The 13,370-nt window shown below is 29.5% G+C and overlaps 1 protein-coding gene across 5 annotated transcripts; it reads left to right on the forward strand.

Moving 5' to 3' along the window:
• Positions 1 to 2,034: 2,034 nt before the first annotated feature.
• On the forward strand, positions 2,035 to 4,636 carry LOC140861946 (protein ASYMMETRIC LEAVES 2-like). 5 transcript variants are annotated; one of them, XM_073264945.1, is made up of 4 exons: positions 2,035 to 2,070; positions 2,515 to 2,710; positions 3,436 to 3,541; positions 3,969 to 4,636. In XM_073264945.1, exon 4 carries the CDS (start codon positions 3,989 to 3,991, stop codon positions 4,583 to 4,585), a length of 597 nt encoding a protein of 198 aa, XP_073121046.1. In that variant the 5' UTR covers positions 2,035 to 2,070; positions 2,515 to 2,710; positions 3,436 to 3,541; positions 3,969 to 3,988; the 3' UTR covers positions 4,586 to 4,636. The 5 variants fall into 5 exon arrangements, with proteins under 5 accessions (XP_073121046.1, XP_073121047.1, XP_073121045.1 ...); XM_073264946.1 differs by lacking the exon at positions 2,035 to 2,070 and adding an exon at positions 2,865 to 2,908 and having other exon boundaries at positions 2,079 to 2,710; XM_073264944.1 differs by lacking the exon at positions 2,035 to 2,070 and having other exon boundaries at positions 2,079 to 2,710.
• Positions 4,637 to 13,370: the final 8,734 nt, after the last annotated feature.

The following is a 13,370-nucleotide window of genomic DNA, read 5'->3' on the forward strand; positions in this document are numbered from 1 at the left end:
TGCACTAATATTTGATTCTTCAACTTTCTTTAAAATTTTTGCACTTCATCACTGGATATAAATTTGTCAATTAAATACAATTGGATTTGTGTTAATGATATATCTTGCGTAAGCTTATTTTGCAAATTGGTCAAAATTTAGTTAGCATTAATGGTGTGATTAGAATTTAGAAACCAAACAAACTAACAATATTGATTATCGAAAAAGCATTTAGAAAATTATCGATATAAATTACTGCTTTTGTAATTATTAAGAACTTACGATCCAATCTCTGTTTGATATATTAATACCGTTTTTTTAATTACATATTATTAGTTTTTTTTTTAATTTTATTTTCGAACGCAATATGTGAGCAGTTCTTTATTTGTTTATTTCTCAAAAGCCCAAAAAGAAAATTCTAATAAACAAAATTATATCTAGGAACTAAAAAAACTAGAAATGGAAAATAATATCAAAATGTCAACAAAACGTGACAAGCTATGTATGCACAGTGACAAACTAACAATTTGAACCAAAATAGTTCAAACAACAATCAATTTATGCATATATTGCACAGTATATACCTGAATACCCTAATTAACCAGACCTGAATGACCTAATTTGACCAAATCAGCCGCCCACAAAGCCATAAATAGTCTATTTATAATTTGGCCAGGTGACTCTAAGCCAAAATAGAAACACAAACTTAAGGGCAACATCCCACTTTCATGTTTACTAACTCGATCGGATCCAATATGGGCAGAAAATTTATGATTGTATTCTTTAAATATATATATAATAAAATTAAAAGTATGATTTGAATATTTAATCTTGAAAATTCATATCCATCCATTCCCGTATCACATATTCAATATCTCAGCTGCAAAACGCTCATCAGATGTGTTTAGGGAGATGTAATCCAAGAATTTTGATTATAATTTTATTGTTTATAATGAAACAATAAATCAAATATTAAAATCATACCTTCAATTTTTTCACATTAGTAATATAAAGTATGTTGAATTTCAAATGACATTATTATCTGGTGTCTGCATGGTTAATTTGAAATTCATTCTAATTACTTATCTAAACAATAGAAATATAATCGAATATATTTGAAATCATTAATGGATTGGAAATCTATTAATCCAAACGCAACCTTAATTATTTATAGGGAAAATAATGTTTTTTTTTCCTCTTGAACAAAAATCCAATATTGAGTTTCATTAACTTGTCAAATTTTGGTTTTTGTCCACTAGCTTTTAAGTTTCGACGATTTTAGTCAAATTAATGACATGATTCCGGACACGTCAACAATTTCTGGCGTTGAGCAAAACCTAAAATAAAACAAATAAATGAAACAAAAAATTATCTTCAATTGTAAATTATCTTACAATTAAGGGAGTATTTGCAAAAATATATATATATATTTTTGGAGAAACGATTAAATTTACAAATAATGAAATGGTGGGGGAAAAAAATAAGAAGTTGATATTGTCAATTTGAAACAACAAATTAAAATGAAAGCTGAAAACCAAAAACGACTAGTGTTTAATTTGACAAACAAGTTATTCTAGTGCAAACTTGTTATCACAATTACTTTTGTATAATCAAAATTAATCAGCATCCCAACAACTCTTAGATTTTATTAAAAGAATTAAAAAACTAATTAACACACAATTTGAATTTAAAAAAAAACATACAAAACCACTTTTCGAAAAAACTAAAATCAAATAATTATTTTTTTTTTTTAAAAAAAGAAGTATTTCGAACACCTCCCAAAAAAAATGTCATAAATCACAAACTAACTTTTGATGCATTTACATCAGCCCCATCAACCCAACCCTAAATTAGAAGACTGTAACATAAAATAAAAATTTAAAAAAAAAAAAAATGAAGAGGAAAGGTCATGTCACGACAGTAGACAACTCACTCTCAAATCTCTGTACTCTGAGATTGTAAGATAGTCATAGTGATTATACCTATATACTCAGTCCCCACACCCATCCATTCCCCCACCCCCTCATTAAAAATAAATAACATTCTTCAAATGCTTTTCTTTCTTTCCAAATCACACACCCACTGTGACTTGTGAGTGATCTTAACTTTTTTTCTTAATTTTTAGCTGCTCTAGTTTTGCTTTCTCCCCGTTTCCATAGCCTCTGCTCTTGGGGGACTTTTTTTCACCTGTTTTCACGCTCAAATACACGCACATATATTTGATATTTTTATATAAAGAAAAGAAAAAGATACCCTCGCTCGCTCTATAATTTCTCTAGGCGCCCTCTTCATGAAATAAGGGTCCTCCTTTTCTTCCGCGCTCTCTTCTTTTCACCATCTTTATATGCACACTTTCGTTTCTAATTCACTCCAGTAAGCGAAAAGATTGTTGCTCAAAGAAAACCCTTTTGCATGATCCTTTAAACTACCGAAAAAAACTATATTCGATTGATAGAAAAAAAAAAAAAAGAGAACCCTTTTACTTGTACGTCTGGCAAGGAACAATTTATAATATTATGAGGAAAAATTTGACAGGAGAAGTTGCATCAAACGAGCTGGGAAATTAGGAGGCAAAGGACCCAAATTGAACTTGTTTTCACCTATTTGTCAAACTACACGCCACCCGAAGAGGGTACTGTACAAGGGAAGAATAAGATTGACTGCAGAAATCGAGGCGCTTTAAATTTTCAACGAGAGGAGGAACAGAATTACAGGGCCATTTTCTGTCTAGGTATATACCATTTTCTTGATTTAACTTTATTATATTATAATATATATATGTATGTATGTATGTATTCTTTGAGTATTTTCAAGTGATTTAATTTTATTTTTTTTATTTGATTGTGTTATTATTTGTTGTGTTAATATCAAATCCGGGATAGTAGAAAGAAACATCTGCCTTCTCTCTCAAAAAATCTTATTTTCACAGGTAAGTGAGGTAATTAATAGTCTCTCCTCTTCCTCTCTCTCTCTCTCTCTCACTCTCTCCACACATTTTTCTAGCAATTTGTCACTCACTAATTAACATGCAAAAAGGAATGAATTCCAAAAAATGATTAACGTAGAAAACACTCACTGTCACGAGATCCAATCCAAGAATCTCTTTTTCCACGATTCAATTATAAAAAAGTGAGCTTATAACATTTTGTCATTATACCTCAATTTCTTGCATATAAAATCCATACATTATACAAGAGTACTGAATTAAAAAGGGTTTTCACGTACGTAGCAAATTTACACTAGTTTTAGTGCTCTCTTTCTGTTTCTGTATAAAATTAGAGCTAGAGATTTAACATGTTTAGGGTTGTGGTTTGGAAGTGGATATATAGCTAGATATGAAGCTCTTGATTTGTTCCCAAAACCATATATATATTTGGATCCATTTTGCTAATAAATTAAATCTTGAAATTAATGACAGCTGTTTTTTTACATCTTGTTGTTTCTGGACACGTACAGCCGCCTGGCCAAAGTTGAAAATTTTCAGATCACAAGCTAAGCATTCACCAAGAAGAAGAATATTAGAGACTTGACAGATCCTACGCGGAGACTCATAAACGGGCAGGTACATAAAACATTCATTTTCCAGATTTGGTCATGAGATTCTTTTTCTCATCTGTAGCCAGTTTTGATTTTGATCTTCTTAAATTCAATCGACTTTTTGGGGTCGCTTCTTTAAAGCAGCTGCCAATGATTTATGTGTCAAAAGGCATCTTAATTAGCAGCCTAAAGATATATATATATATATATATATATATATTTGATTTCTTTGACCTAAAAGCAAATTAAAACTGTTGTGTTTGTGTTGTTTCTTTCTTTTGTAAGAATTTTATGCTTACTAGGTTTTCAAGAATATTTTCGATGACTTGTCTTTTCTCAAAATTCTATCTTTGTGTGGTCATGTTGAAGTAATATATATTTATATATACATACAAAAAGTCTAAAGAAAAAAAGGATCTTTCGATATTCATTTCTTGAAATTGTATATTTAGTGGAAAAAATTTCCCAATTCATGGCTTCATCATCAAACTCCCCGTGCGCCGCCTGCAAGTTCCTGCGCCGGAAATGCCAGCCGGAGTGCGTCTTCGCGCCGTACTTTCCGCCGGATCAGCCGCAGAAATTCGCCAACGTGCACAAAGTCTTCGGCGCCAGCAACGTGACCAAGCTGCTCAACGAGCTGCAGCCGCATCAGCGCGAAGACGCCGTTAATTCCCTGGCTTACGAAGCCGACATGAGGCTGCGCGACCCCGTCTACGGCTGCGTCGGAGTCATCTCTCTCCTCCAACACCAGCTCCGCCAGCTGCAAATGGACCTCAGCTGCGCCAAATCGGAGCTCTCCAAGTACCAGAATCACCTCAACGGCGGCTTCATCCACCACCACCAGCAGATCAACCTCCTCGGCGGCGGCATGGCGGCGAGGGACTTCCACCACCAGTTCTTTCCCGCCACTCATCATCAGCAGCAACCGGTGATTAATGGGTATAATGATGCTAGTAGCTTCCTCGCCATGAATATGTCAGCCAGTCTCGGACAGTTGGGCGGATTTCAGCAGGCCAGGGCCGCGGGTGCCGCGGCCGATGGTCGCCGGACGCCGGTGGAGCCATCGTAGGGTTTTTTTTTTTTTTTGATCCGCCATAATTTCATTTACTTAATTATTAATTAATAATTAATTAATATTTTAAAGCCGGCGGTGAGTACGTTATATCGGTATTGCTACTCATGAAAACACTTGCGAACTAAATTATTATTATTATTTGTGTTATTATTTATTTTGATTTTCGTTACTTACACTATTTAATGATTTGTATTTCATATATTAAATAGCTTTTGTCTTCCTTCAAATTTATCTAAACCCTACTCGTAATTTTGTGTTTAATTAATGATCAGATGGGTGGATATATCAAATTATCGAGTTGTAATTTCTTTTGAACTTTTTAAAAATATGGGTAATTTCAGTGATTATTTATATTATCCGAATTGTAATATATTTTGATACCTTATAAGCCGACGTGGATTTTTTATTTTTCACTTCAGGAGTCTAATGTTAGGTAATCAATTCAATGATAATATTTTTAAAAACAAAAACAACAGAACTTTAAATATATCAACACTGAAAGAAAGAAATATAATAACTCACTAGGACCATTCATTTACTACAATAAATTGTCAAATAACTCATTCTTAATTTTTTTTTTTTTTTTAAAAAAAACACACACACACACACATGCATTTCTTTATTTGCACAACTATATATAGTATGTATTTCTTCCGTCATGGTTATATATTTGACATATTTTTTTCACAAATTAATTAAGAAAAATTATTTGAATAGCAAGTTATAAACTTTTTATTTTATCTCTTAGCTTCAAATTCATTTGAAAAATAGTTGCACGTTTTTTCAAGACATAGTTAACAACAATATATTAATAAAAAAAATTAAAATATTACTTAATATATACAGTAGAAACCTATATATTTGGAACAAATACAAAACATAACTTATATAGTTAAGACATAAAAAGTTATTTATGGTACCGTTTGATACATTGAATGAAAGTGGGATAATCCACAAATTTTTAATCATCTCATGTTTCTTTCATTTTTTTGTTAACTCAATTTTATCTCATGACCCGGTATGACATTATATATAGGTTTGATAAAAAAATCTTTTTCAACACATGTTATTAGTGAAAGATGAGTAGAAATTAGAAATGACAATTAAGAGATTTTATAATAATAAACGTAATAATTTTACAAAATTAAAAACATAAAAAACAACATATTGTTCATATCTATGTATCGTTTATCCATATTTCATCATGTTTTTATCACATTTTTATTTATTTTTCATACATCTCATCCATAAAACCAAACAGTATCTATATGTATAAACCAACGACTCTGTAATTGTTAATCGAAACAGCTAATTAATCATGTTGATTGTTAAAATATGGTTTATCCTGTTAATTAATATTTTGGCAATAAAAACAGAATAATATAATATTTAAGCGCAATATTTTTCAGAAAGCATGAAAATAATACTTTATAATATTGAATAATATTTGGGAAAAAAAATTAATATGATGTACTACTGTTCATGCAGTCCAACAGTAACATGCCTAGATGGTGTAAGGGCCCATTCCTTAAAATCTTGAAGGCTAGCACAGTGAGTTTTGTTTTGTATTTTTGCTATTATACAGTTTACAATTAATAGAAGAGAGAGAGTGTGACAGACAAGCAAACACTTGCCTCAACTATGTTTCAAATTTTATTTTTTCTATATATATATATAAAAAAGGAAAATAAAAATTTTCACGCATATTTTGATACTATTTTTAATGCTTATCATTTTTATGGTATGATTTCAAGTTATCATGTGAATCTTCTAAATTTAGTATTGACTTTTATTGCATTCTATATTGATGTGGTATTATATGAGCTCGAGCATTATTTAATCATTAAATTGTGGAATTTGATTTTGATGATCCTTTATATATCTCACGTAATTATATTAAACTACAGTGTTGTCGAATACAAATCTTGTTTGCCCCGTGATCTATTGTTGTAGCCATTATTAATTTTTACTCGTCCGTTTCAATTATATAGGTTTTTATGTGTTTTTTTTTTCAGTTGTCTTAAATATATAATATTCTAGTCTCTCTTTTCATTTTCAGTATCGTGTCTTATTTTTATTTTTTAAAACTAACATACATATATACGGTATACATCCTATAATAATTAACAAAATTTTAGAAAACATTTATGTATGTATTTTTATGTTATTTTTAATGATTTTTTAATATGTGTAAAAAATAAATAAGTTCATATATTAAGTTGTTGTTGTTATTATTATTATTATTTTATTACATTAAGTTGTTATTTCTGCATAGAAGATAGTTTTCAAATCATTAGTTCATTCATTAATTATGTGCTTCTACTATTATTATTAGAAGTGCAATAAATAGTCGAGGATGGAGGAAAAAACATTCTTTTAAAACCGCATTAATCCGCGGTCTTCTTTATGACAGGATATATATGGGATTATTTTACTTTGCAATTAAGTCTATATATTGATTGATGTCCAATTACTGAATTCGTGTCACTTACATCGAGGTACATGTCATATACGTTGTTCTCCACATAAACAACCATTCTCGTTAATTAGACAAGAAAGATTATTATTTAATCTTATATTCAAAATTATAAGTTGAAAACTACAAGGGTTTCAAAATCTCCATTATTTACGAGATAGATAGATGTTTTTCATGTGTTTTTGTTTTTCTATCTATTTGATTGATTTGATGGATTCTAGTAATGTTATGATATATAGGAGAAGGATGACACCATGAAGTTTGTGATGATATAACCATCATATATACTTGGTTTTTGGTAAACTTTCAAGCACCACTTAATTTTATAATTAATATCGCAGATATTACAATTATTGAGAAAGAAATTTTTGAAAACAAACGAAAAAACTATTGTGTTTAAATAATTATTTTATTTAAAAAATTTAAGCTATGGTAAAAAAAATTGCATCATTTGCATGTATATAAATATTTGGCTGATCAAATTAATTGATATATACAGATATTATAATTAAATTGAAAGAAAAATATATAATAAAAATGAATTGGATAGACAATGATGACGTAGGTGTGTAATGATGGCATCAAGAACCCCACTTTAAATGCATTCTGCAGTGGACTGACTAACTGGGGTAGTCTCGTCTCAGTCACACACATGAGTGTGTGTATATGTGTGAATTTTATACTTCATGAATTCAATATTTAAACAACTACTAAATATTATATTCTCTAAAGATATTTATGAATCTATGTAATTAATCAATATTTGTTATGTAAAAATAATATTTATATATATATATATATAATCACTCGAACATTAAAAGATAATAATGAAATGACAAAAGGGGAAAAGATAGCTAACTAGCTAGCGAGCCAATGAATACGTACGTACTACACAAACCAACCAACCCACACGCACAAAAATAAGGCCTCTTACGGATTAATTATGACATGCATATTATGCAGGAGGAGGGGGGTCTACATGCACTCTACCCCTGCTTAATTGATTACAATAAGATACAAAAACTGCGGTGGATTGGTGTTATTATTTTAGGTCAGCGTATGTTGCTGGGGTTACATGTTTTCATATATATACATGATTTGGATGCCAGTACTCTTTAAGTACTCTTGAGTGTTTTTTTTTTTTTTTTTGTTGAGAAGAGAGTACTCTTGAGTTGAATATACGTACATATATATTATATATATTTGCATGTATATATTATATAGCATTGTTACCAGAGAGTTTTGTGATTTTGATATGTTATCTAGAGTTCAATTTTAGTCATGTGTATATATATATTCTATTATTTCGATAATTTTGGTAATTTATTTAATTTGTAACAGTACATAAAAAATGTATTAAAACTGCAAAAAAGATGATATATATATATCAAAAACGAAATTTTATAAATAGACGATGCCAATCGCAAAGATTCGAATATGAATGATCAAATTAATAAACAATTTCTTCTGTCACGATATCACAGACATATATATACGAGTAGATTCAATAAATATCTGTAATAAAAGAATAAGACTTTTTCACATAAAAAAATTAAATCCAAATTGAAGATCCGCCCCGTTACTAAGAGCATCTCCAATCAGGTGCTCTATCTTGTTATTTTGCTCTATTATGAAGTAAACTGCACTCCAATCCAGCGCCAAAGTCTGCGCTAAATTGGTGTGCAGCTACAGTGCTGCGTCAATTTGGGCGCAGCACTGTAGCTGCGCCATCCTATTTTCTTTTTTTTTTTTTTTAATTTTTTTTGTTTCTTTTTTTTTTTTGTTAATTAAATTTCTTTTATCTTTTAAGCAATTAATTAACAATTAAATTTGTCAACTCATTTAGAGATGCAATAACCGTATTCTATTATGAAGGAATTGTGTAAATTTAATAAATTTAATAACGAAAACAAAAAATATTTAAAAAATTTTGCAAAATGGTAGAACAAATTAATTAAATATTAATATATTTATTTTATATTATTTATTTAAATTAATTTAGATAACAGTAAAATAATTAAACATTATATTAATATATTGATTTGTATTGTATTTTTGTGAAATTAAATATTGTAGATAAATTTAAAAAGTTGAGAATATTATAGGAATATTTTTTTTAGAGTAAAATTTGAAGTAGATGGATTGGAGATGAGTTTTGTGTTTGATGCAGAAATTACACTATTTTGGTGCAAAATTTGCGCTAAAGTAGTGCAATGGATTGGAGATGGCCTAAATTGTTGAAAGTGATGGACCTCCATAAACGAGACAAAATATCTACTGATAATCATTTCAAATTCATCTTTCACGAAAATGATCGACATATTAATTCTAAAGATCTGGTCATGCATGTATATCTAGCACATGAAGCAAAAAAGTTAAAGTTTGAAACCAAACATGAAATTATTATTTGAAAGAGAAGGATCAAAACCAAATTAATATATAAAAATAATTTGTATGATTTTGTATAGCTAGGTAGGGGGGAAGGGATGAAGTGAAAGGGACGGGTTATAAAGGCGAGGGGGAGGAGGGTGGGGTAGGGGTGGGGTGGGGTGGGGGGGATATCTGGCCCGACAGAAGCACGCCTATCGAAGAAGCCAAATGCCAAAAGAAAAAAAGAAAAAAGGTAGCATTTATTTCGGGTTGTCCCTCTGAACTCTGATCCTTCCCTTCTGTTCCCCGCTCCTACATGTATACATATACATACGTACATATGTATTATTTAAAAATTACTCTACAAATCTGGAGCAAGAATTGGAAAGTAGGGTGCTTCTAGATTTATCTCTTTCGTGTCCAAATAATTGCTGCTGAAATTAAAGACATGCTAAGAACTAGTAACAATATCAAAATATTTCATCTTTCTCATTTTGAAAATGTCGTTGCTCATTTTTTGCAAATTTTGCTATTTCTTTTCCATCTCCTTTTGTTTGGGAGTCCAGAAATCTTCCTCTTTGGTTGAATAGTCTTGTAATAAATTCTTGAACTTCATTAATAATATTACAAGATTCTTCATCTCAAAAAAAAATTGTGTGGATGGGAGTTTACACGATAAGCATAAAATGATTCGGTTAATATATATATATATTTTGGGATTTTATTACGTAGTATTATCAAATGATTAGCAAATTCATGTGCTCACGCGCGACATTAATTTCTCTACTGGTGGTCTTTGACCTACTTTGGGAATTCCTATAGTTTGTTTTATATTTCGATTTTATATTCAAATAAGAGTATTGTCGTAATGTTAAAAAAATAATGAATGTAATTTCAAATTATTGTATTTAAAAGAGTTCATACCATAATTAAAAATTTAATAAAGTACTAAACTGAAATTTCAAATTATTAATTAAAAATAAAAAAATTAGAGAAAACAAGACCATTACTCCAAATATTTGTCTATATTAGCTAGCCTTATACTTAATAATAACAATAGATTTATATGTCGGAAATTAATCATTTTAAAAAGGAAGTAATTAAATGCTATTTATGTAGCATCCAGTCATATATTTTTCAATTTCAAAGAATATCTAAGATATATAACTATATACGTACTCATAATAATATATAAATGAAAAATTAAAAACAACAAATGGAAGTTGGATTTGGAAGAGACACCCAAAGTATTCATATAGTTGTAATTATAACTTGATATGCCTAAATATAGGCATACACACGTACAATCAAAAATCAAAAATAATAATAAGTCACGTGTAAAATTATACATAATTACAAAAATAAAGACATGTATATTATATATTATATAATGTTAAAACATGGGAATCAGATTGACCCTAATTTTACATATCGAGTAAAATATATATTACTACTTATTGGTATATGGTACTTTACAATAGCTAGCTACTAAAGTGACACCGTCCTTTGCATTTATTAGATAGCGCCAACACCATGACACTGCCCAACCTAATCAAAACTATGCATATTTATGATGTACTCCTAAATCAACATGATGTCATTTGTCACACTATTTTTTTTAATTCACTATATGGTTCTTAATTAGATTAATTGACTCGTATTTAATGGGAAATATAGGAATGTTTCTGTACGTACGTACAAATAATTTATATCATGGATTTGGTATAATAAGTATTCCAAGTTTGGTTTTTGTGTAGTAATTCGGTAATTAAAATTTAGTGCACTAAGGTACCGTTTGGTACAAGTATAATCAGTGCATGTATAACTTATCATATTCAATCTCGCGTTCTTTCGTCATATATACTATTTATCTATCTACTAATTATTTATTTTATATCAATCAAATTATTAATTATTTATCTTAAATCAATCAAATAATTGAATTTAAATTACTGTATTACCCTTATAAATAATATTATTTATATTTTATTTATTCTTAAAAAGACAAAATGATAATTTATTAGTTTTATATAAAATTTAATCAATTAAATCAAATAATTATAATCTATCAATAAAATAAAAAAACTATATTAGCTATCATTTTTTATTTATTTTATTTATATTACATTATATTATTTATCCATGTATTATTTATCTCATCCTCGAAAAGTCTAAAGATCTAACAAGTTAATATTAAAATTTAGTGCACTAATTGGACCAGCTACCGATCTTAACACAAGTTGCTAAGTGCTCCATCTATATACCAACTAGCAATATATGCGCATGCCTTTAATTACATCGTATGTGCATGTTTTCTCAATTTATTAATCACATCTTTTAGATGTATTCTTATATCTTATTTATAAAAAAATTAGATAAAAAATAATTATGATGGGAAAACTTGGGAATGTGGGAAAATGTGGACGGGGGGTAGTTATGAAGTAATTATAAATTTATGAAAATAAGATTATTTGTAGATTGAAAAAGTGCATTTTCATCCCTCCATTTAATTTAAAACGATAAAACTATAAATATTAATCTCCAAGGATTAATGTATAACTAGATAATAGTGTAAATATGTTCCACGTTGAATATTTTCACGTTGTCTGAATATTATTGAAAAACGAAAAAGTCAAGGGCATGAGTAACTGAAAGTTGTTGCGATAGGCATGAAAGTTGTTAAAGGAGTAGCTTCTGTGTTTGTTAGCTTGGTATTTAATAATAATGAATCTGAAAAGTCCTTTTTGACTTGACTAATCCTAATATTTTCTCAAATTTCTAAAAATGTAAATAATGGTGCGACCAGATTGACTATTCCTTTTTCTATCGTTTCTCGGGGTTTGACAGCGCACATTAATTTTCCTACAAATTTTGATTGAAAACAGTAAAAGGGAAGTAGAGAAAACAACTTATCATGAGTGAAAAATACATCTAATTTTCAGTCATTATATATATATATATATGTTTACTGGTAAATATATGCACACGATACGCGCACATAAATTAAAATTTTATTTAAAATATAATTTATATTTGTGCACAACAAACTTTTATATGAAATATAATAAGATTTGAATAATTTATATTTAATGTTATGTTTTTTGATTATATTTAAAAATAATTATGGTAGTTATGAGATAAGGGTGTTTTGGAGATAAAAAATTTGTATGATATAACCTACCAAAAGTAGTTATTATATATATATATATATATGTCTCAAGCTTAATCATATAGAAGAGATATGTATGTAGAGTTGGATTTTTGTGAGATGATCTAACAGATTTTTATATTTGAGATGAGTCGAGCATTCTCATATTTAAAACAAAGAATTATGTGGCCAAAGATTCGAAGCAATCACTTACATGTACACTCAAGAAACTCAGTGAACGAGGATCGAAAGAGTTGGTGAATGAGCGTTAAAAGAGTTTTTCGGTGTGACAATTTAGACTATATCAAGTCAATATTAATTTGGCGCATGGAAAATACATAAAAACAACTCTAAAAATGCAATAAGCTGAATGCATTCAAAATAATGTGGATCTTGAATCCATATCTATCTCTAATTCAGATTATTTTCTTACCCAAAAATATATTGATGTCAATCTTCTTTCCCTATTGCCTCAATCTCCTAGCAATCTCAAGACCCCCGCCCCCTTCAGGCTAAGAAGTTTGTTCTTGTCCCTCGATCTAAAACCCACACTAAACGACCTTGAGTTCTCGACCCCTCGCGCCCTATGGGGCTAACCATCTCCTCCCCGTTTCCACTGGAGCTCGGGTCCTCGAGTCGTGGTCTACCCAGTACCTCGGGTCCTTAGCCGTTGGTTTGTTCACGTGGATCATGCTCTTCCACCTCGATCATGGTCAGGACTTGCGGAACATCGAGATATTACCGTGATACACCAATATTTATAACAAAATGTGCCTCGATAAAAA

Source organism: Henckelia pumila, chromosome 4 (assembly GCF_033568475.1).
Source record: "Henckelia pumila isolate YLH828 chromosome 4, ASM3356847v2, whole genome shotgun sequence".
Taxonomy (NCBI): Eukaryota; Viridiplantae; Streptophyta; class Magnoliopsida; order Lamiales; family Gesneriaceae; genus Henckelia; species Henckelia pumila.

Coding starts and splice junctions, on each gene's coding strand:
- LOC140861946 (XM_073264945.1), top strand. CDS start 3,989: ATGGCTTCATCATCAAACTCCCCGTGCGCCGCCTGCAAGTTCCTGCGC.